Source organism: Monomorium pharaonis, chromosome 7 (genome assembly GCF_013373865.1).
Source record: "Monomorium pharaonis isolate MP-MQ-018 chromosome 7, ASM1337386v2, whole genome shotgun sequence".
NCBI classification, from domain to species: domain Eukaryota; kingdom Metazoa; phylum Arthropoda; class Insecta; order Hymenoptera; family Formicidae; genus Monomorium; species Monomorium pharaonis.
This window is the reverse complement of record NC_050473.1, coordinates 2,804,580-2,830,449: the sequence shown is the minus strand read 5'-3', so window position 1 is coordinate 2,830,449 and position 25,870 is coordinate 2,804,580. Positions and strand designations below refer to the sequence as shown.

General features: G+C 34.1%; 1 protein-coding gene across 1 annotated transcript; it reads right to left on the bottom strand.

Moving 5' to 3' along the window:
• Positions 1 to 486: 486 nt before the first annotated feature.
• On the bottom strand, positions 487 to 23,434 carry LOC105829550 (homeotic protein antennapedia). The gene is made up of 3 exons (XM_012668511.3): positions 13,666 to 23,434; positions 3,639 to 3,784; positions 487 to 3,558 (listed from the first exon to the last, which is right to left on the bottom strand). The coding sequence occupies exons 1-3, from the start codon at positions 15,056 to 15,058 to the stop codon at positions 3,184 to 3,186; spliced, it is 1,914 nt and encodes a 637-aa protein (XP_012523965.1). The 5' UTR covers positions 15,059 to 23,434; the 3' UTR covers positions 487 to 3,183.
• Positions 23,435 to 25,870: the final 2,436 nt, after the last annotated feature.

The following is a 25,870-nucleotide window of genomic DNA, read 5'->3' as shown; positions in this document are numbered from 1 at the left end:
CGACTGAAACTGATACATTAAATGTGAGAGCAGAATTAAAATGCGCCTGATAGCGAGGATCAGCACGAGCGGCGGTCGAATGGTGAGTCAATTTCTTTATTACAGAACAAAATGTTGATTGTATAAAATTGTATGCGTTGATACGATTTGTCAAGAGACGAAATGAAAGATGTAAAATTTATTACGAATCGACGAAAAGATATCTTGGACAATTAAAAGTTCCACCGATTATTAGTTTTATTGCGAGAATGTCGTGGCTATCTAAAAAAAAAAGAAAACGCTGCAATACATGTTAGTATTATATTTTAAAATACTGGACAGAAACGGATCGCATTCTAATAAATATTATTTTAACAATATTTCTTTGTGTATTAAAAAAGAATGAAGAATGCGGGATTTTTTGACTGCGAGAAGTATTATTATAATAATTATAAACTAAAGCAACTTTGGACAATTTTTGGATTGCAGCAATAAAAAATGCTCTTATAGATTAAAAAAGATTATAACAGACAAGATTTATTTTTAATATTAGTTACACGGGGGTCTAAATATTACATCGGTATATCTTTCTCATGTTACAAAACAATGAACAATATTATTTGCTAATTTTACAATTGCGGAGATGGCGTTCTGTCGAAGTGATCGCCACTTTTGCGTCGTGTAAATATACTCGCTATAAGAAACGTACGAAAAGTCTAGGGAAAATATAGACTTCACGTACTTCGTTGTCGTAATATTCAAGCAACATTTGCTTCACTATTAACAAACGTAGCGCTATTATATTATGCCATTACATTAAGGTATCGAAATTAGAGATAATTATCCTTTTATCGACATTATCCATTTTACTCGAGTCACTTACTTCACTTTAAGGCACATATCTTTCTTAATTTCATTTATATATACAAATGTATTTACGACAGATATATTTATAATTAACAAAAACAGTTCACTGCCAAACTAAAGCAATCGTCGCAATCCGATCGCTATCCATAAACGGCAATTATTTTTTCCGCATTTTTCTTTGTTTATGATTATTATAATCGAAGCTGAGCACTCATTTATTAGTTTTTGCGCGACGACGATAAAAAAAAAGGGTAGACACTCGATATAATAAAATTGTATGGAGTTACAATAGAATGACGCGACGTGACTATGGATGTGCCGATTTGTCCAGCCCAAAAAAATGAAAAGGACGCCAACGCGCCGTGACAAACGTGAAAATATGTGTTTTCGCACGCGCGGATAATGTCGATACGGAAAAAAAACCTAACGATCACAACAAATGGAAGGAATAATTTGTGTGATGTCAAGCACGCACTTTTCACTTTTTTTTTAACATGTGACATGCGCACGTCTTCGTGCACGTAGTGCGCACCTTGCGTTTTGCATTTACGGATGCCGTAAATGCGAAAATACGCATAAATTACGTTGACTAGTGATATATGAGTGATATCCAAATTTTTCGAGCATTCAGATTGTTTGGTTTCGTTTTTTTTTTAAATTAAATTAAATTAAGCCAAATTAAATTCGATCCGAATCCGATTAACTCTTCAACTGTGAGATTGCTGCATATACTCCTATTATTTATATATAAAAAAATATATACTCAATACATATTTATTTATATATGGAACAATATGCGTGCATGTAGATCATAATTGGAACAATCACGGTAAAGAGACAAGTAAAATTCAACTGCTTTTCACAGTTAATTTTCAACGTCATTTTGTGTCGATGGAAAACAAATTCGTGCAATGTTATAATTAAGAAATTATATATTTCTTTGTAAGTTATTTACAAAGAAGTCTTTTTGCATGTAGTAGAGTTAATAAATGTGTTTGAATAACTCGGTTATTTTTGGATACTACTATCCTTGTCTTAAAATTAACGTCAGACCATGCGCGCAATTCTTGATTCACGCAGACGGTCGGATCTTCCTATTATCGGGATAGTCAAACAAACTCTCTATTTTTAACCTCTCCCCTCAATTCCCCCCTCCTTCTCTTTTAATATTCAGGTACGAAATTACGAAATGCGATCATGTAGTAGGCTGCATTTGAATATCTACTCTCTAAATCTTGTAGAGTAAAAAGTTACTCTGAGAGAGTGAGAAATGAGCTTGTGCAATGAGTGATTTATCATTCTATTAGAAATTAATATTCACTTATGTAGAACTAAATGGTATAGCTGCGTCTACAAGTTTTATTTAGTTTTACAAGAGTGAACTCTTTTATTCAAGCACTGCACAATTTTCACTCTTTTAGAGTGACGTTCCACTCTACAATTGAGACAGTAGATACACGACACAAATGTACACTTAGATTTTATTCGGAAATGCCAAGTGCAAAGACATTCACATGCAGTCTACGTTCGACACTTATTTTCGGTTTAGGCTCTTGTGGAATAAACGGTATGCCGAGCGGTGTAAAAACGTAAAATATCGAAAGCACGACCGTCATATTAACGGGGATCGCCGTGGACGTGAATCCGAGACGAGAGATTAGTGTGAGATCAAAGCGTTTTTCCCACGATCTGCAATCCACGAACGATCCGTTTAACAACGGTCGCTTATCACAAGCCGTTTTGTATCATGTGTGAGCTACATTTAATTACCTTACGCGTCCTAATTATTAAATATACAGGCACACAAAAGAAGTTGTCCGATACTGGGATCCAAGTCAGCACGTCAAAATAGATAGAGATTGGTTAGTGGGGTATCAGACCACTTTTTGTGTGCCTGCGATATTAATTAATCTTATGCGACGGTATGGTCAATTTACTTATCTGTTCATGAACCCTTTGTAAACTGCCCCTGACAATGATTCGTTCCTAGGTACCCCCTTCACGAGGTGTGGAGGACGTAGACTTCTCTCGATCTAGCGACTAATTTACAGCGATCAATAATTAGATCGATAAATATGTCCAGTCAACCGCTACCGGCTGATAGCACCATGATTATTTTTTACGTTCCCCTTACCTCGCGAAGAGTGCCTAGGAACAAAAACTTTGTCGGGCAGCGTACGTTGTGCTCGAAATGGTAGACGATGAATATATCTATCTCACCGTCTTCCCACTTACATCGCCCAATCTTGTATGAATCACTGCACTATCAAACGCGAGGCGGACCTCGCCGTTCTCTTCCGGGAAGTTCGGGATTCTCGGCACACCGTGTAAATCCCTTTACATTGAATTAGAATGGCCCGGGTATTGCTGCATAGGCAGTGTCGTGGGCAGTGACGCGGGTTGCGACGTAAGTTGCGACGTGGGCAAAGGTGTTGACGTGGGTAGAGACGTCGACGACGTCGACGTCGCCGAGAGCGGCGCGGAAGAGGTGCTCTCGTTGGTCTGCATCATACCAATGTGAGGTCCGCCCAGCATCCCGCCCATCTCCGCTCCGTTAACAGCGTAACCCATCATTCCTCCAGCCACCTCTACCGACGAGGCCGCCGCCGTCGTGACGTCTTGCACTCTCATCTGCCGCTCTCTTAATTGCTCTTCCTGCTTCTTTGCCAGCTTCCGCTGTTTCGCCCGTCGGTTTTGAAACCAGATCTTTATCTGCAAAGAGATGGTTACGTTCAACGTTCGTCCGATCCAACAATTTGAAGATCTTCAATGCTAAACTGATATGACTTTACCTGACGTTCCGTGAGACCGAGTTGAACAGCGAGGTCCGCCTTGCGTTTGATGGTAGTGTAGTGATTCATATGAAATTCTTTCTCCAGTTCTAGTCTTTGATAGTCCGTGTAGACCACGCGGTATTTGTCCTTTGTGCGAGTCTTTCCTGAAAAAGAAGTAGATAACGGCCGGTGTTATTACGCGGTTAATATCTATCGTACTGATTCTCTTGTCAATAATACGTTAAAGAGATAACGTTTTTCAGCAAGCACGTATACCGCGTGGCGACATTAACAAAGTAAACGATGTTTCGTAATTAATTTCACGTTCGGACTAAAGAGCGTAAGAGGCAACAGCAATTTGCTCTAGCCATTCCGCAAAAAGATCTATATTTGAAATAAATAACTTGCCAATCTTGTAATTGTGACTAACACATGAATATATGCAAATCTAAGATATATCATATCCAATGTAATAGAAAAGAATGCAGTCGATAAACTTTTACCAAAATTGTTCTGATGCTAGTGAGCAATTCGTTTAAGATTTCCCTCAAACGTGTTAAAAGAAACGTGTTAAAACGTAAAGAGGATATTCTACATAGAAAGAATTTTCTCTTAAAATTTATGGTAATCAAAATTATGACCGTGGAAAAGAATTTTATACGATTTTTCTTTGATTTATTAAAAATTCTCGCAATAAAATATAAAAGAATTTAAATAATTTGATTAAAATAATAATAAAATATTTTTTGAAATATTATGTTATACTACGATTATCATGATTGTAAAAATTCTAAGTTCTCTTTTATTATTTGTTTTTCATTCTCCTGTAAAATGTATAAAATCTCAATTTTTAAAGTATCTTTATTTATTTAAAATATTATGGAAATGTTAAATAAAAAACATACATGCATAGAATACGATTAAGAAATATAAGCAAGTTTTAAAGTCTTTTTTGTCAAAATATTAAAATATGACAATTGAAAAGATAACTGTACATAATTAATGATTTATATTGCCTTTTATGATATCTATAACACCTTAAAATTAATTTCAATTTAAAATACTACAAATTTAATACAACATTAATAGCTATACGTATATCAAATATACTGCCACATTAACAACTTGGATTTAAAACGATTATAATCATGCTTCAATCACATAAAAATTAAAGAAGGAAAAGAAGGAAGACAGTTATTAACTTCTAATGCGGATTAATTCATGATAATCGTATTTCATGATAATCATGATTATTATAAGTAAAAGAAAAGGCAACGTACACATACGCGCACTCATATACACACATACACAAAATTGCGGTAAGCAACAGCGCTTTCAGAATGAGAGATGGATGCATCTACGATTTTCGCGGTGAATAACGCGACGCGCGATTATTTCTTATGGGAAGAAACGACGCGCCAGAAAGCGGCAAAAAGAAGAAGAGGTGCGTTGGCAATCGCACGGTGTGAATGCGTTTCTTACGACGTGGCGTTCCTGGCGGTACACGCGCACAAAATACAAAATGGAGAGGGAGAGAGAGAAAGAGAAAGAGAGAGAGAAAGAAACGGGAAACAGGGATGTAGGTGTGTGTGCATGTGGGAACGGCGAGAGATGGCTCGAGAGAGAGGGACACGATTAGATAAGGCTCCGCCGGCGAGATCAAAGGCGTGCACGTTAATCCACCACTCCTCGATAAGGCAACTCCGAGGCCTTCGCGGCGTTACGAATAAGCGAGCGACCTTAGAATTTTTCGTCGGTACACAGAATGGCTACAGTTTGAGCCAGCATGGCTGATATCGGGTCAGCAGGATATCCTCATGGCGAGGATGCGCAAGGATGTAATAATAGAGTCAAAGGAATTCATAGAAGCCGAGAAATAAATTCATTGAATCGAATTGACATTCATTTTATCAGATATCTGATAATCTTTGAGATCTAAGAACGTTTCTTTTTCGTATTTTCTTTGTATATATTCTTTTTTTAGATCAATCAATTGCGAAATTAAAGCTTGATACCAAGGAGAAATCAAGAGATAAACTCGTAATTTACAAAATAAATTTTTAATTAACTTCTATCTGATTACTTTTTGGATTGAGAATTCCGTGAAATGTGAATTTTTATGAAAATATCACGTCGGTCAGAGATCTACGAAGCAAGAAAGAACTTTATATTAAATTTTTTCTTACCTTCTCTATGTAAAAAATAATATCAAATTACATAATTATTTATACATTATAAATACACATTTAAATATAGCGTGAATATAAAATCGCTAGTTACACGTGTTTTAGAAAACAAATTTTATATCTACGTCTTTTTTTAAATCACTTACGAAAGATTTATCTTGTTTGTAAGACGTCATCTTTCTTGCACACACGCAGATTGTGTAGAAAATTCATGTAAGATCATGCAAACAATGAGGATCCAAAGAATTAGGCGATATGTTGACGTTTAGACGATGTACACATGTCGACGTATGCGATGCGCGTTCATGGTCAAATCCGCGTAATCTGTTCAAATAACGCGGCAATATATTACGGACTGTCTGGTTTCGAGTTTTCATCTGCCTAGATTGAGATTGAGAGATTGTTATCGCGGGCACTTCCAGCTCTCTGGTATCTATGATAATGCTTGAATCACAGCCTTTACTACATATCCCAGGCGGGAGACGAGTGCTCGTATAATAAATCGACGTGTTCACTACCGACCACTATATCTTGTCTGCTACCGGATTTTCCAATCGATTTTGGTTTTCGAAATATAAGTAACAAAGTATGGTTGTCACATCTACAAAGTATAATTGAATATAATTTAAAGGGGCATTTAAATTCCCACAAATTAAGAGAACATTTTTATAAATAAAATAGATATCGTGCAACTTGAAGATACTAGCCAAGCACATTTGCAAATTACATTTAATTCGTGATAATAAAAAATCTAAAATAATCAATAATCATGCAATACAGTTTTCGCTTCTTAAAAAAAATATTGTTAGGACAGATTTTCTTTTTGCGATAATCAATTATTTCGCGATTGTGTAACGCCTAGTTTAAATCTCTGTTATATCAATAAAGCGTTATACGAGATAAACGAGAAATAAATATTAGACGGTACTCGCCATGGTTTTTGTCAATATGATATCACGTAATGTCGCTCGGATTTTTCCCTTTCTCTCGCTCTTTTTTTTTCTGTTACGCTGCGCACATTGTTAGATGTGCAAATATTTGACGCGTTGAGAGCAAACGTCGCGTAGCCTGATGCACGTAAACAAACACATGAAACATCCTTAAACCTTATCAAAAGGCAGACTCTTTATCTTTGAAGATTGTAATCGAATAAAAAAAAAATTCCAAACTGTATGCGGTACTGGTCTTAATTGCGATAGATTCTTCGTGCGTGCGCGACTGGCCGCGCAAAGATAATTTCGCGATTCCGAATCAATTTTTATCGCGGGAAAGAGTTGCACCATTCATCTTTGCGATATAACGAGAACTGAAAAAAAACCTCTGTTGTTTTAAAAACAACACAGGTTAACAACACAGAAAGAGGTAGCAAATTAAATTCCGTCATTATACGATTCTTATAATCTAATAATTAACCAGATCTATTATACATTAAGTAGTTTTATAATTGAAGTTAAATAAATCTAATAATTAACTGTGAGAAAAAAATAATCAATATAGTCAAATTGAGCTATATTTAATATTGTATTAAATATAGTTAAATTAATGTTGAATTAAAATGTTTTAATATCCAAGGTGAATGATTTTGCTCTTTCATCGTAGCAGCATCCGACACGAAGGGGAGATTAAAGAAATCGACGTTTCTAGTTTTCTGGAACTTTTTCACGGTTAACGGAGCAACTTTGCGCAACTCCAAGTTAAACTTTTTACTTTTTTCGAAGGAGTCCGTCGGCAAGTCTCGAATGGTTTGCGATATACAGGCTGTTGTTCGAGAGGACAAGTCGACGGTTTTTTTTTCGTTTCACGCACGGGCCACGTAAGCGTATGAGTTAGGAAGGATTACGGTCGGCGTTTTTCATCTTGCTGATATCGCACGATTATCTGACCCCGGTGACGCGCCAATCGCGACTCTTAATACAGATGCTCTCAATAGCGTGCGATTGTATTTTTTTTTTTTTCAATACAATCGATTATTATTTTTAATATAACCAACGATAATTTAAAGTAAAGAAAAGCAATAATATTTTAACGATATCTTAACTAGTGCTTGGAAACATTAAGTGTTCGAATAGATTGGATAGTCAAGATCGAACGTCAAGTAGTTCAGATTTGAAATTTGAAAATTATTATAGTTTGAACCTAATTTTTTGATATATCAATGAAGAGATGATTGAAAAACTGTTCTTTTGTTTTTAGTACAATACATTTCCGACCTCTTTATTGTTCGAACTGTCCGAAATATTCAAAACATTTCTTTAATTTTGAACTATTTGAACATATTCATACGTTGTCTTTTAGCTCTAATTTTAATCGTTTTTATATTTCAAAAATAATACTCTCCGGTCTAACACGCACCGACTGTTATTCGCTAAAGTTTATCACCGCGTGCGGTGCATAGGGAACGATTTCTTAAAATGTATCTAGCTCGTTGGACCCATCATTGTCTATACTTTCGAACGAACGAATCCGCTGAAGCTATTTCTCCCGAGTATCCGTGCGCGAAATGCGAACGAGCACGACGGAGAAGGAGGGTGAGAGCGCGAGAGGAAGCGCGACGGGATTTTATGAACGTCACGAGATGCGGGAGGACAGAGAAGGAGAGAAAGACGCAAGCGTAGGGGGTGAAGAAACGGTGCTCCTGGGACTCGTTGCCACCCCATTATAGCGTTTGCTCTTCCATTTCACGCCGCGGAATGGCAAAAGCGCGTGCCCCGCTTTTCCTGCGGGCGTTTGACAACCCCCGGCAATATCTCGTGTCGGAGCGGAGCCTAAGCCGGAGCCGCGCGCCGACTCGCGCGGGTGCCATTCGTCAGCGGCGTCACAATTACCTCTATTGTGCCACCTCGCATTTGTATATCGCATATCAAGTGCCCGCGAATGAAGAGAGAAGGAAAAAGAGAGATTTTTTGGTAACAATCTGGTCGTGATGTAGCTGCGTCTGCCTGCTCTTCTTTAGCGCCCTTGAAAATTCCTTTCCTTTTTTTTTTTTTTTTTACTAATAGTTTATGTAAATCATTAAAATCCTTGTAACGCTTGTAACGCGTTGCGCTTTAATTAATTTATTAAGAGAAAAAAAATGTATATATGAATGCCTCATACAACTTAAAATTATAATCTTCATTGTAATCGTATTTAGCAAATTTAAATATTTTAAATTATTTCTCATATTTGACTGTTTATGAACAGAAAGAAACTAAAAAAAAAAAAAAAAATAAAGAAGAAATAATGACAAAAATTAAAGAAAGATAAAACATTTAACAGTACATTCTAGTTGATAGGAAAAAGTAACAAACGTATGCGTTAAGTTAATAAACTGATAGCTGATCCGCTTGTCTCTTTTACCCTACAAGTGACCAATCGCAAATAGACAAAAGCACATTTGATTGTACCGTGGAAAATTTCATTCTCGTATACCTGCAGAGCGCGTGGTCAAGCGAAACTCAACAGCTTCCATACAATAATTGATTTATTATCCTGCAACGTCGATATTCGAACCCTATGTCGAGTGACGACAAGAATGTTACCGTAAAGGATGTAAAATATTTTTTGTGGTGTAACCTTGGACATACGGCTGGCACGTAGCTTTTGGGACTGGTACCAAAAAAAAAAGGAAACAATAAAATAAAAAACGTCGAAGTTTTTTGCTCAAAGATTTCTGTTGCTCCTTAAATCTCTCAACGCTTAGGTTTCCTCTCAATAAACTTCTAGTCTCAATTGAACTTTTAGTTGAATATCCGGCCAAACCGATTCACCTGATTAGTTTTTCTCGGGTGCCATTCATTCACATCGTGCAACTCACGTCCACTCGATCCGAGACGCCAGCTCGCGACGCCAATGATGAATCGTTTAACTTCTTTTAAAACGACGAAGAAACATCGATGTGTCCGATGGCGTGCTGCGAATCGAATCGCGTAACACCGAAACGCGATGACCTCGGGAGTCTGGGTGGATCGGCTGATGACAAGTTTATTTACACAGGTTCGACAATTCACTCGATCCCACCGTTGATCTTGTCACTGTCAAAACACTCGACCGTAATGAAGGTTTTCGAGTCCCAGATACGATAGACTGTCCATTTCACGGGTTTCTCTTCTTTTGAAAAGATATGTTAAAATTCACAGAATGAATAACGAGGGTGGCGCCTAAGGTGCACTATATCTTGAAAGAGAAGGTCTTGAGTCTTATTGACTGTGAGATAAAAAAAAGTTGTGAGAAAAAGGACTAATTATTCCACTTTCCAAACAATTACTTTCCATAATTATCGGCAGGAGTAACAACGACCGATGTCTTTGCCTGCAGCGAATGAAAATCTTTCCTCCTCGTTGTTTACCTTTAATCGCGCCGATAAGGGGATCCTGGCCAGACGAAGGTGCCATAAAAGTGGTAGAAATCGCGTGCTGCCATCGTAGGCTGCCACTCTCACGGAACGGAACCGAACGGCGCGGCGCGGCGGCGATTCGCAATGCGCGAACGAGAAAGCGCATATACACGAGGCCGTCCCTCACGAAATTGTAATGCACGCCTCGCGTTTTTGTATTGTCGTGGTGAGAGGCTCTGCCGTGGCGGCTTCTGCCCGCAATATAACCATAAAACGCAGATAATTGCCGCTGGAAGGTACAGGACGCTCGTTTCAAGGTACTTAAGGCGCGCGTACTTTCTGCACGCGCGTGAGCTAAAATGCAAATAAGAGAACGGAAGAAAAAATAATGGCGACGAAGAAGTTGAATTGGGACGGATTCTGCAAAGCACTGACGAAGACGATGAATGCACCGGGCGATGAATAAGAATTTGGGGGTCCGAACGTATTAAACTCACATGTTACCCTCGATAGCGGCTGAAAATTAAGTAGTATAACCACATGGTTCAGCACGACTCTGCGCCTTTAATACATTTTTTTTTAGAGACACAGGATAATTATGTACCCGAATACTTTCATTTGTTTTCCATTCTTCGAGAGTCTTACATTAATTTCAAGGGATGATTGTACACTGAGAAAAATGATTCAATTATGTCATCAAGACATATATGATGCATTGAATGCGTTTTGGTGAAAGCATAATTTCTGGTTTATAATTAAACTCGATATGTATAATTAGAACATTTGACTTTCTGAATTATACAAACAAGATTTCTGATTCATTCGTTCTTTAATACAGACTGTTGAATCTGCCAGATTTCTAATTAATGTTTCTAATAAGTCTTAACTCTTTTCATTACAAATATATCACTGAAAAAAGTCTTGTTGCATTAATAAAAAAAATCTATAGATACAATCAGTATCACATCTGTTCAAAAACAGAAACAAATTAGAAATCTTGAATTCTTAAAATTCATAAATTTTCAAGAAAATTTACGACCATGGATGCCTGAATGTAGTATAGCGTAATGCGTAACTAACACGTACGCTCTGTTTTGAATCAGTTTTCTCAATATAAATTGACCGAAAATTTTCTTTTCGCTTCCTGTGTACCATGAGAAAAGTGATTCTTTTCTCATCTGTCAGTTCACATTCAAGAACCATATACTTCGACGCACAGGCAACAAAAAGTATTGTGTGCAACATGTGGAGATCGATTATTGTTCATTTGTGCGGGTGAACGCATGAGTCGAAGGCAAGTGCATCCATTTCCTGCACTTATGAGCCGACTCACTGCACTTGTTGGTTTGTTACACAATATACTATTACTAAACATTTCACAGATTGACAATTGAATTTAAAATACAACATTGTTAGAATGCCAATCATTATAAAATATATCGTATTATTCTCTAATATATATAGTATATCTGTTAAAAATATACTTAAGAAAAATCAACAAATTCTCTGAAATATCTTAGTCTTCATTGTAAGTCTTTATTTTCCATGGACATTTACGAGAGGAAGTTACATTTAGTACGTTTAGTTCAGAAAACATCACGTATGAGGTACGTTTCTACCAAAAAACATGGGAAAAAACGGGAGCTGCATGCACAGTACAATAATCGCATGCAAACATCAAAATATAATATTGTAACATGACAATCAATTTATTATGATTCGTACCGAGAATTTCAAGCCGGCAACAGAGTTCATTAATTGGCGACGTTGAATCTGCGCCGCCGACAGTTTCGGCGTTACATACTGCAACAATGAAAAGAACATCTCTTTCATCTCCTCATATACGTTTATATCAAATAAGAGAACTGATTTTCGAACCGGATTTTCGAATATTTCATGTATATCGAATTACGGGGTCGCGAAACAGTGAGAATTAATCTCTTCCTCGGATGTTGTTGATTCAGGATGCGTTCCGTGCGAACGGATGGGACTTTCATTCGAGTCCGGTGAAAAATTGAGGTAGACGACGAGAGGGAACGAAGGAGAGAGGGGGATAATCTCACAAATATTTGAGAGCAATTAGATGTTTGCTCGTCCGTTACCGTGTTTACATGGTTTGCCGTATCTAGACCGCTGGAGACGTGTTTATGATAGCACACGATATGCACGAAAGAAGTTCTCGTTAGATGTGTAATCTCTATCACGTGGCTTTTAAATTGTCCGATTTCACTGAAATTGACGAAAGATTAACTGTTCATAGGCAGAGCTCGGACACGCGTGAGTAGTTTGTTCAATTCGCTATCATCCCCAACGATGACGAACCTCTTCAAATTTCATTGACATTCTGATAAAAAATTTATTGGTATGAATTTGCAGTATATACATATTTCAAAATTTAGTAAACGTAATCTCAGAAAATACGAATATATATGTATAATGTTGAAAGAACATCTATATAAATTAACATCTATATAATTTAAATAATATTCTTTATTGACGTTTGTTAAATTTTTCTATTATTTTAATGACAATATTTTTCAATTTCCTGGGATCAGAATTTACAATTAATTAAATTTATGTCTTATTTTGTAAGAATATTCTATATTAAATAATTGGTTTCATTGTTAAATTAACATTTACATTGTTGAATTGTGATCTATAGCAATTTCTACGTGTTAACATATTTAGTTATTTGTCAAATAAAATAAAAATAGAATACAATCACAAAAAAATATAAAGTCTGAAAGAAGAAGAGATGAATCGAAGTATAAAATGATTCCGACGCGACGTTATGTTTATTATTCACGTTATTGAATTTATTTTTAACAAAACAAATTCTGTAAAGAAAAAAGAAAAGAAAAGAATTTTCAATACGTACACAGACAGCGTATTTACCATATATGATCTTCAGTTTCAAAAAGTAATAAATCCATATCTATTAATTATATGCTATACAATGCGAGCCAAATTAATATTCGCCAATTTTTATATTAATTTGATTCAATTTTGGTAAACTTTGCTATATTTAGAAGAAATATTGAAAAAGTTCTCTTCGCATTTATCTCATACATTACAAATTTTGTTATTAATTAAAGAATTATGGCCATTTTTTTTACAATAAACGAGTTTGTTTTTTCTAGCATAGATAAAAATTTTATATTAATTTTTCAGTTTTGTATATTGTCGAATTTTCAGCAAAAAGATCATTTAACGAAGAAAGACGTATAATTTTTTAATTTCAAGTTTTCTCACAATGTTTCGATAATTTTGTTTATTCTAAGCGTTCGTACTTTCAGTAAGAATGTAGACTTTTTAGATTGTAGAATTTTCAAGAAAATATTAGGTAACAAAAAATGTTAAGAATGTATTCTTTCAGTGCTCGATATTGTCAGCGTTTGTTATTTATGCACAATTGAAAATTTTTCAAATTAAGATAAAATTTTTAATACTTTTGCATATGCCAACAGAGTTTTTAATTTCTCTAAAAACGAGTTTAAAGAAAATTTAATAGTGCTAGAAGTATGATGTTAGAACTTTTACTAACCTGGTTTAGGTTGACTTTGATACGATGGCCTTTTCATCCATTCGTATGGACTCCTTCTTCCTTGGATTCTATGCGTGTATAATTGATGACGTCTTGAGACAGATGATATTTCTCTAGACGTGGAGGACATATCCCTGGATGTAGACGGCATTTCTCTGGATGTGGACGGCATATCTCTGGATGCGGATGGCATATCTCTAGATGTGGACGGCAGAGTCATGCTCGTAGGCAGCAAGTTTGTATTGCTAGATGTGGATGGTACGTTTATGTTGCGAGACGTACAGGGCAAGTCATCGTATGGTACAATATGGAAATTCGGTGATGTTGTAGGAGAAGTGCTATTGTTGCTATGATTACTGCTCAGACTGCCATTCAAACTGCCATTTATACTACCGTTCATATTACCGTCCACGGCAACGTTGCCGTTCATTCGTGCGGTCGCTGATGGATACTGATTGCGGATGGTCACATCAATATTCATATTTTTGATGCTCCATTTTAACATCCGTCGTTTGTAAAAAATATCATTTTCCCTTGATGACATTTGTGACTGGAAACATTCCACAATTGGCGGTGAATTTTGTTGAAAGAATTGCGGCGGCGAACTTTCCTCCAACTGATGTTTGGGCAACCGTTGCTGAATCCGCTGCTGTGAATTCGATTGAGGCGGAGAATTTTGTTGCAATTGCTGTGGCGATGAAGTGGTCAGTTGTTGACTGTGCTGTTGACAGATTTGTTGAGGTGGTGAATTTTGTAATTGATGGGGTGACGGATGCTGTTGACAGACTTGTTGAGGCGGCGAATTATGTTGGAGATGTTGTTGTGGAGATGAATGTTGATAGAGTTGTTCGGGCGACGAATTGTGCAGATGTAGATGTGATAAATGTTGCTGGATGCGCTGTTCCGACGGTGAATGTTGCTCCAGTTCTTGTGCTTGATGATGCTGCGATTGCGATTGTGTCTGAAAATGTAGATGTTGCGGCTGATACTGTAGATATGGCGAGTACTGTGTCGTGTAGTGCCATCCGGGCAGCATTTCCGGATGATTAAAAAACTGCGGGGGAATTGAACTTGACTGATGTTGAGGATGCAACGCCGGTGTCGCGGGTATAGCTCTGGATGGATATCCATACCAGTATTGGGTACCTTCAATGGTGGCGGGAGCCGCAACCGCAACCGCGGTGTGTGGCTGAACCTGTTGCGCTGATGTTTGCTGATGCGTTTGTTGCATTATCAGTTGATGTTGCTGTTGGTTATCAGCGACCTGTTGGTGTTGTTGGCGATATGCAAGGCTCGTTTGATTATAATGTGGCATCATGTTCGTGATGTTGCTGAGGTTCGATATGGCGTTCGAGGGTTCTCCAGAGATAATGTCGTCACGAAACGATGGCATGTCGGTTCATGCAAATTGGACTTAGCTTATGTAATAAACAAACGTCTGTTTCTTCAAATTACACAATAATTTAAGTCACATTAATTGAAAAAAATCGTAGACAAATGTAAATTGTCATATATTCACGGCACTTAGCACAAACAATGAAAACAACGACACTGTTAAAACATAAGAATGTTGTTGTTGCCAATTCCCGACGAATGCATTTTGTCCGATATCGATATTGAACTGCCAACGTAACTCCAACGTTTACTAGCTAGAGGAGTAAATCCAACAGTCTCGGTTTGGTGGGGATCTGCTTGTAGGCTCCGCCCCTGCCGAGCGGCATCGAACGACCAATCTACATCCGGCACCCAACGTAATGGTGTCCAACGAGAACGTCGCCGAACAGTAGGAATGTCGCCCGCCTACAAAAAGAGAACCAGGAACAAGAGAGGGAAGCCGGCTCGAGTAGCTCCACCTTCTTGATAAGACTGTTGCTGATCTTTATACATATATTTTTCAGAAAATTAATCGATTGCTCTCCTTGTCGATTCCATTGCAAAGACAGAATTCATCTTTAATCTTCTAATGCAATAAACAAAAATTAATTATTTGTTTATTACATATTAAAATTTAATATTGAGTTTGACACGGACTGACGAAAGTGACGTCGCGGTAATAATTAGAACCAATTATAATATAAAAGACACCTAGATTATAGTAAGAAAATGACATTTTCTTCTTTTTATATTTTTTTCATATCTTTTTATTCTATAGTTTTCGAGTTAAATTTAATACTTAATGAGATCTTTTATATGTTTTTTGTTCCTCTATTAAAAATACTGCATCTAATATTATGAAATGTGTGTGTGTGAATATTCGAAACATAAATATACCTCATCTTCAGCAATTCATAATAGCTTATTTTATTTAAATTTGTTTATTGAACAATTTATTGGATGGTTTATTATTTACAAAATGTGATATCCAGAGATATCCAAAGAATATTCTAAATTAATTTTACTTTTTGTTATTGTTTAAATCGGAATAGTATTTGCTAAAAATATGTATAGCAAAATGTAATTGTTTCTAAAAAGAAAATATTTTACTTTAAAGTTTAATACATCATTATTAATAAAACACAATTTGTACATTATATTTTTATATCGTGTTTTAAGATCTTGTTTTAATAAGAAATGATACTTTGATATCACAGAGTGGCACATAAATCACGGCACGGTACACGTATCGTATATCTACAGTATCCGCAGTATCTACAGTATTAATCAGTGCATTCATGTAATATATTATTTTATTGCGTGGTCGTAACAAAATCGTGTGCGATTCCGGGATGTATAACACTTATAAACCGCATATACGAGAGGTTCATAAATCATTTCGCCGCTTAGATGATTTAGAACCGAAAACTCAAGTTTATCGCCATTGCGATTAAGATCGATAATCATTGTTTATTACGTTTACTTAAGTTGAAGTGGGAACGCTATGTGTTTAATAAGAGGCGAGTGTGTAACAAACTACTCATGCTGAATGATGCTGATAAGTCAATGACTTTTCTTACTTTACTCTTGCAGATATATAACTCGATATAATCTTAAGTTTCTGATTATGTTTTGAGAAAAGCTCACGCATTTTCTATTAATAAACTACCTAATTTTAGAATCACATAATAATTTTTTTCATCGCGTCACATACTTGAAAGTTATGTTATTACGTAACGCATTCAAGTCGCTCATGCATAGTACAGTTTAATGCTATTAATGCTGATCGCATATATGTCTAAACAAAATTTTATATATATATATATATATATATAATTCTTAATTGAAAAAAAGATTAGTTGTAATTAATTACAACAGCAAAAATTTGTGTGTGGTAACTAAATTTTAGCGGTACACAAGTTTAGCTGTTTCAACTATTTATAAATTCTTGTTGCCAGTTCAGGTAGCGCAACTAATTTTTTTTTTCTTTTAAAAATCTTCGTCGAGCTTTAATGTTAAAACGAAATTGAATCATTGACGTGGTATGTAATTTCAATAGAAGGTACCTCGAAAGGGTTAAAGAAGATCTGGTCTTAAGAAACAGTTAGACATTGTTGCGCACATCAGTTAAAAATATTGAAACAGGAATTTGTTACGGACTCCTTTTTCTTTGTTGTATTATGAGGTTTGATTTATATGATGGACATGAAAATCGAGGTACAAATTATGACCACAGTTATGACACTTTCTATTGTGTTCCATCGCTTTAGTTTTGCCTTTCGTAGAAGAAAATTGGAAGCACTTCAAACAAAGAACGATAAATTTTTCTTGATTCAAAATGCGTGACCTATTACGTGTCGTAGGTCTCATGTAGTGTCTCAGACCTAAGTTTAAATTTGAAAGCTATTTTCAAAAATTTTTCTACAATAATTTGTTGATAACGTGAGACAGTTGAATATATTTTTAGATAATTAAAATGGCTTCTTAATTTCTGTTTTTTTGAATCTTGTTTCATTTCTTCGTAATTTAATTTATTACGCGCGATTATACGCTGTTCATCCTACAGCTATTTACTAAAAAATGTTATTGCAAATAAAGCATTCTGTGCCCCTACGTTCCATGAATATGATATTAATGTCTGTATTAAATAATAGCTTTACAAAATGATGTGTAGAACTCTTTCTCTATTTCATTTATGTAATAAGATTATACGCCTGTGCACTAAGAAAAAGAAAAACATTAGATTTGTGATTATAATTGGTAAAATAATAATTAAAAACTCCACTTTTATAATTATTATTATAATATTATAATGTTTGCAATAATAATCCGTATTTACATTTCCAACTATGATAAAATTTTACTATTAAAGTTACAATTTTCAAATATTAATATAGGCAGAAAATATCAAGATATAAATGATAAAATTAAAATAAATGTTTCTATATAGTATTACAATTTTAACGAATATAATATTTTTTTAACACGATATTGGACATGAATTAATTTTTTGTTGTAATAACAGATGCTCACTACCCAACCATTTTGCGGTGTCAAGCATTTGATTACTACTTTATATTTATTTTTATTGCGGCAATATACTACTAAATAGAGCAATATACTCAGTCCATTTGTTGGGTCTAATCGATCGCGCAATAACTAAAAGCATTGACACTAACGTTAATAATAGGACGTTAGCTAAATGACTTGTCATGCTATTACACAACTGCATTTTTATTTTTTTATAGATACTCCGAAGTTTTTTCTCAAAAGTAAATTATCTTCAATTCAATACATTTTTTACAGTAACGCTCTTCAATAGAGTGTTAAATGCTAAAAATTCAAGTTCACAAATTTTAATTTTTTCATGTCCAGTAGGACGCAAGGCTCAGTATATACTCAAATATATGTTAACTCTGATATATAAATTAATATAAGACAAGTAAATTTTTCGAATCTTTTGTACTTTAAAAATTAAAAAACGATATTAATATCAAGCTTTTAGACTAAAATAAATAATATTGTCGTTATTTCTGCAACTAATAAAGTATTAGTTATTTATTTTAGGCATGTAAAAATTAAAAAATAAAATTCAAGCACCTTCAAGAGATTCTATGTCTCTTCAATGTAAAAGGTTAAAATCAATATTATGTACAAATATAAATTGAAGTTTGATGTTCAAAGTTAAAAGAAAAATTGAGAGATTATTTATGTAGAATGTTTTGACTGTGTGGATATTGATTTCAAAAGAAAGATTCTTTGTCTATTAAAAATCTTAAAATCCCAATAAATATTAAAATTCTGTAATTTTTTCAATAAAGCAAAAAAATTTTTTTCTTTGTATAGAAATTAGTCACGAAACCCTTTTTTTAAAGGAAATTGCGTGTTTTTTGTCCAACATCTTTTACGCGCATTCCAGTGTTTCGCTTAAATGAATTCATTGTCATGGAAATTTTAACATTACTGACGATATATTAAGTTGAAATAATTTATTTTACAACTTTTCTTTGATATTTTACGTTGCATCAGATTGCTGAGAAGGGTTCGAATAAGAGCCCTTATATAGGGCAAAACGTACATTTCGTATATTTTGTGATTGTTCAGTTATGTACATATACATTCAGTACAAATACATTTTCACAGCAATACTGTATATGACTCATTATCCCGTGTTTATTTCCGTTTTTCTTTATTTTTTAAATATTTCTAACTACAAACGCAAAATTCAAATATAATTTTGATTTAAACGTTAATTGTCTAATTGTATTAAATTCGTTTTATTTTAAATTTAACGTCCTATCGTGTTAGCGAGCTAAAAGCAATTTCATTATATGCACTAAAAAAAAGAAAATTCTATAAACCGTGTGATACACGCACAAGAAATAACTTTCTCTTGTAAATTTTGGCTAAATTAATTTTTCGAGTCACGTACACGAGTCATATGAGGAAGTAGAGAAGATTAATTATATTTGTTTGGATGAGGGGTAAAAAATTAAAAAAGAACAATTTTTCAAGAATAAAATAAAATTGTTCTACAACATTTAATTTTGAAAAGAATCACATTATTATTCTCGAAAACCCTTTGAGTTCTATACAACTGAAGCGAGCCTTCCCTATACTAAAGTAAGAAATCGTGACCAACTGTTAAAGAATAGACATAGACCACTCAAAGAACTGCTGACAAAAAGACCAAGCCAACCAAGATATGCATGTTCTTTTTTCAAAATTGAGCTGTACCTTCCTGGTTCGGTCTAGGTTGTACTATAGAACTCAATCCGAAAACACCTAACATACTATCAAAGAAAAATTTTAAAAATGCAAGTATTTTCTTTTCTTTATTTCGCCACTTTCTTCTTTTTTTTTTCCTTTTTGCGCTTTTTTTAAGAATATTACCACCGATAGTAATATTACTTCCTATGTGTGAGTGCGTGTGGTTAATTTTCTTTATAATTTTTTTTTTTGCTCTTCTATCCAATACGTTGATTTCAAGTACAAATGATATAATCCCGATTAGAAACTGAGCCTCATGCAAGCCTTATTTACCGATTAAATGAGTTAAATTCCATTTGTACTTTTATCTCTCAAATGAACCTTGCGATAATGTTTTCACAATGATGTAAAGCACGATTGATAATAAATAGGTAACAATAGATCTGAAATGCAAAAGTATAGTGTTGTTTACAACATTGGACTTAATGGATCACTGGAAAATGTAACAACGTTAACAGGAAGTTTGTATGATTTTTTAAATAATGCAATCATACAAGAATTGAATTGAGAGTAAATTAAATTCAATGCTCAGATATTGCTTAGATTAGATCAATATTACTTATATGATCAAGTTTTAACAAAGACGTATACGATTGCAACCTTATTGAACTTTTATTTAAAATATCCTTAGAAGTTCGTTATCAAATCCCGACTAAAATAACATCGTTAATTAATAATAAAAAAAATTTATTCGTTCCCGTTTGTGCCCTATTCATATCAAACCTATTAAAGTAAATCCGAAGGAAACCTTGTCAAGACATGGTAACATTGGGTACATTTCTACTCAGAGTACGGTTTACTAGGAAGATGAGACTTCTCATTTTTACAAAAAAAAAAAAAAAAAAAAAAAAAAAAAAAAAAAAAAAAAAGCCACGAATTTTATTATTCTTCGACTAGACATTAACATCTTTTATTCAATCATTTAGTTTCAAACCATTTTTTCCAAACACAAATTTCTATTGTTATATTTTTAAATAAAAACAATAAATGTAATATTTTCATTAAATTTTCACTTTATTTATTATGATTATGTCCACGCAGCTTTATTTTTTTGTATCAAGACCGTTTTTATTTCTTCTTCCCCTTATTGTCTTCTTTTTTGTCAGTCTTTATTAAAGGGTTTATCCTAGGTCAGTAATAAATATTTCAGTCACAATCATGTCAGTCAGTTACAATTAGTCTTTCTTCTCAGTCAGTTTCAAACAGGCACTAAACTTTATATCATACCAGCAATATTTACAGTAAGGACCAACAGACTGAACGGTAAAAACATCAATTTATTGAGCTTATACCGTATGTCTCAGACAATAAAACACATAATTATTACACTTGCCTTGTATAGTAATTATGTATTCCTTTATTACCGATTTGTGGATTTGATTTATAGATTTAGTGGTTTATTTTTAGCTGTAAAATTTTTGTTTCATAATACCCTCAATATGTTCGAAAATATCTATCATTAACCATTATAAGCGTTTGAAAGTCGCTCCTTGTAATACCATATAACATGATAATCTTACCTGTCAGTAAATGGATTTATTCACTTCTTTAAACATCACTTGTAATAAGATTCCATAAAGAATTATAATTCCTCTTAATTAGAAAAGCGAATAATCATAATAAAACACAAGAAGCAGTAGAAAGTGATATCAAACAATAATTGTCCAAATAACAATGTAATATATAATTTTGAATGCTATTAAAATCGCATTCAATGAAGACCTTGATATAATTAAAAATATACGTAGTTTTCATCATTTTCATCAAGAACTTTTAATTTTGATGACTTAAAAATTTGTTTACTTCTATAACTTTTTGCCGTGACTTTTAGCCTTCTTCCTTTAATTTATAACTTGTATCTTCTATAATTTTATGACTCGTAATTTCGTGCCATTGAATATGGGAGAATAAATAATTTCTCTCTCTTACAACGATAAACGCGCGAAAAGAAAGGAAAACTTGAACAGACGAGGATAACTCGATATACCCATCGCGTTGTACGTACCGGCGGAGAGTTATAGTTACGTGAGGCTACAGACATTAATTGGCGGACATCTTCGTTGCCTCGCCGAGTCGGCTTTAATGATCAGCCCGTAAAAATGTTTCCTATTTTTATTTTTTTATGACGCCATAAACACTTCGCCGCTGAAGGCGCGCATAGTGTCTGTTGCAACTTATTTATACGACGATATCTTTTCGTGGCATTTGTAATTAATTCGAGTTTTGAGAATTATTGTTGATACAACAAAATTAATTCATATGAACAAATTTACTCAGCTAAATTTTCCTGTTTTGTCAGCAAGATCTTACTATAACAATATAGCAATAGAACTTGTTTGCTCTCAAATCACGAATATAAAGTGGTATACAACGGTATTACAGCAACAATTAAATTATTCTTCCCCATATATTCTTTATTTCATTTTGTTCGAACTTTTTTTAAAATTTCACCGCTTTCGATTTTATATATTTATTTTTCACTTGCCTACGTGTTAACTTTTCATGGAGCTTGAAAGCATCGTAGCTTATTTTCGGTGCTCTATCATCTCCAAAAGAAACGGAATTTCTGGAGTCTGAATATTTAGTTATACTGCAGCGCGGCGTCTGTGTGAAGCGCAACCTCTCGATTATAGCACCTGCGGGAAACATGATGGCACATCGGAGCGCGCCGCAACGTCTCATAACTTTACATAAAATTAGTACCTAAAAGCCCTTCGGCCTCGAGGGCCGCGGAAAGCTTTCGCACTGGCGTTATGACCAGTCGGAAGTTCAAACGTTTAATCGACAAGCATAACATTAGATTCTCATAGCGCATAATAACGTAACCGAGAGATTACCAGATGTTATCTCACATGTTATTCAAGATAAACGATAATAAATTAAATTATAAAGCGGAAGAAGGAAATAGCAATGGTGGGCGCGCGTAAAAAGAAAACTTTAAAGATTTTTTTGTGTTTTACATTCTATTTCGATTACATTAATGCTTCGAAATAATTTTTATATCTGACGAAATAATAGGCTTCTTTTTAAATTTAGTAAGAACAATAATTTGTAAGAATATATGTATTTGATATAATAGTGTCACTTTCTATATTTTCGCTTATTGTTCTAACTTAATAGTTACGCGTTGGCGCTTTATTTTGAACGATGGTTTGGACTATGTATTTTTGATATTTAAAATCATTTATGATATTTACAAATTTACGTACATCGCAGTTTGACGCTGTCAAAGAGGTAGATTAGAAAAATAACGTTAAAATAACGTTAAATAATTTTATACGCACGACTAAATGCCTATAATATGCGTGTCATATGTGTCACAGTTGTCGCACGATCGCGCGTGTACGATATCTCGGTAAGCACACGAAAGCTATTAATTGCGATTGCATAATATTTACGACGGCGTCTCGAATAGCGGCTCTATCTCATTCCTGTGAAGTTCCGCATGCGTTGCGGGATACTTGCCAGAAAATTACTCATTAACAGGGTCGCTAGACGGGCCCCGACACTGATAAAAGCAGTTTTTTCTTCTGCTTTCCTTCATCCGACAAAAAGATCACAAGTAATATAAAACACATATAAAATGAATTTAAAAAATATTAATATCAAATATATATAATTAAATCTACGTATTTTGTAAATATGTTAATGTGATTGTTGTATTATTTAATATTTTTATATTTCCAGTATTTATAAAATATAGACTCTTACATTAAAATAATATTTTGTATTATATTTAATTATATATTTTATATCTACTTATATAAACAAATAATAAAACCATTAAGAAATATAGTTAACATTAAATAATAACGTACAATGAGACATCGTACACGAAAATAATTATGCATCGAAAAAATTATTTTGTCTACTTTTCTACGTGCATAGGTTGTTAAATTCCTTTACTGCATACAAAAATCATACGTAAAATTCGTACTTGACACTTTATTTATTACGAGAAAGGGTTGATCCCTACGTTAAAAGAACCGGATAGAAACATTTCTCAGATTTAGACATTTTAATGAGATAATTGTCTACTGGCGTTTACTTGACGTGCCACATGTTCGAATTATAGCAGGTAAACGTCTACGTTTTTTTTCTCTATTTTTTGCTGGTCTGAACATGAAATCAATACAACAAAAGGACAGGAAACTAGGAAATTACATTTAAAAAAAACAGTAAAAAAATTGAGTGTCGTGCTAATTGCAGTACTAAAAAATTATTTAAAAATATTTAATCCTCTGTTTAAAAACGATTGCAGAGCATAAAACTCTTACTAGAACTACGATAATACTCAGCACGACTGTTTGCTCAAATACCATGTTTCATGTTAAAATTAAAAAAAAACGAAATTGTTTAAAAAATTTTATATTACACATAATAGCAGAACTTTAAGTGCTGTCTGGAACTGGTGTTAAAAATGATACTTATTACGTTCTTGTCTTGTACTTTAGAAAGGAAGTGTCATACTAACTTCGTGAAGTTAACACATTTTTCATTTTTATTTTTTTGATAAGTATAAGAAATGCAAAATTCTTTTTTATTTTTACTAGAACAACACAGACGCGCGCTATTTAGTTTTTTACGTTTTAAAATAACAATTGCAATAATAATTATATAAATAAATAATTATATACAAAAAGAAAAAAAAAATAGAAAGAGAGAGAGAGAGAGAGAGAGAGAGAGGGGGGGGGGGAGAAGTGCGTGCATCCGTGCGTGTGTACACTGTGGAGTATTTTACTCAAACGAAAGATTTTCGAAAGTTAGTTTTCTCTATTGATTATTTTTTATTTGGTTATTTTTTAAATTTATTAATTTCTATATGTTCTCTCTCCATCTCTCCCGGTCTCTCGCCGTCTCTCCCGGTCCCTCCCTGTCTCTCCCGGTCTCTTCCTGTCTCTCCCGTCCTCTCCCGTCTCTCCCAGTCTCTATTCGTCTCTCTCGGTCTCTCCCCGTCTCTCCTCGTCTCTCCCGTCTCTCCCCGTCTCTCCCCATCTCTCCCCGTCTCTCCCGGTCTCTCCCCGTCTCTCCCGGTCTCTCCCCGTCTCTCCCGGTCTCTCCCCGTCTCTCCCCGTCTCTCCCGGTCTCTCTCCGTCTCTTCCGGTATAGATAACCATTTGTACAAATTTGACAGCTGTCAAAATTCAATCGCAATCGCGGAAAAGCGACAACAATACTTCGAGAGATGCGAGTATCGATGCCATGCCCTTTTTTAGAAAGGAGAATAAAAAATATACTTGACAACTTTGAAAAGTGCTACTAGAATTCTAATTACTTTTTTTTATATTGATAGAATGTTGTGTTAGTTTTAGATTCCCTTACTGTACGTCTCTCTACTTTCTAAGCGAAGTGGGAGCCACTTTTATGAAATAACTTGTTAGCACGTTTCCTACCGATAAAGCATGTCTCGCAAAATGACGTATCATGTTTGCGGCAGATAATGTGACGAACATTTCGCGAAGCGTCCAATTATAGCAATATAAAATATTCTTAACACTAACAGGCACGAAATTACGCTTTATATACAAAGCTATTCTTTATAATAGCATTTAAAGTTATTAAATACTTATTTTAAAATATTCCAATTTTCTAATAGTTTTTATTGTTGTGTGCGACTAGATTTGTTTATTGCAATCCAAAATATTGACAAATAAATAATCCCAAATGTTAAATAAAGGATTTTATATATTACTTTTTTTTCCTTAAATTTTTATTGCATTATTACCTTCTAATATGTATATGTGAATGTATCCTTAATGTATCGGGTTCAAATTCAAGTACTGTGCGGATCAGTTAGTCGTGCAGAAAATTCGAGATCATATTATTAAAATTATTAGTAACGCCTCATTTAGGAGGGATTACGAACTAAATTTCATGGCAATTCTATCGATAATTTATATTTATATTTATTTTTATATATATATACTTTATAAACACTATGTTGTCATTGATAAAAAATTAGTTTAGAATAGAAAATTACATATATTAAAAAATGATTTTCTTTTTCTTCAAAGATGTATGTAAAACATAGCAACCACAACTCTTCGACAAAGCGTCCCAG

What these genes read in the sequence shown, in the direction of transcription:
- LOC105829550 (XM_012668511.3), bottom strand. Translation starts at nt 15,058, where the DNA reads ATGCCATCGTTTCGTGACGACATTATCTCTGGAGAACCCTCGAACGCC. An exon ending in TCAAAGTCAACCTAAACCAG is followed by an intron (nt 3,785 to 13,665) that starts GTTAGTAAAAGT and finishes CTTCTTTTTCAG; the next exon opens with GAAAGACTCGCACAAAGGAC. An exon ending in TCGGTCTCACGGAACGTCAG is followed by an intron (nt 3,559 to 3,638) that starts GTAAAGTCATAT and finishes ATCTCTTTGCAG; the next exon opens with ATAAAGATCTGGTTTCAAAA.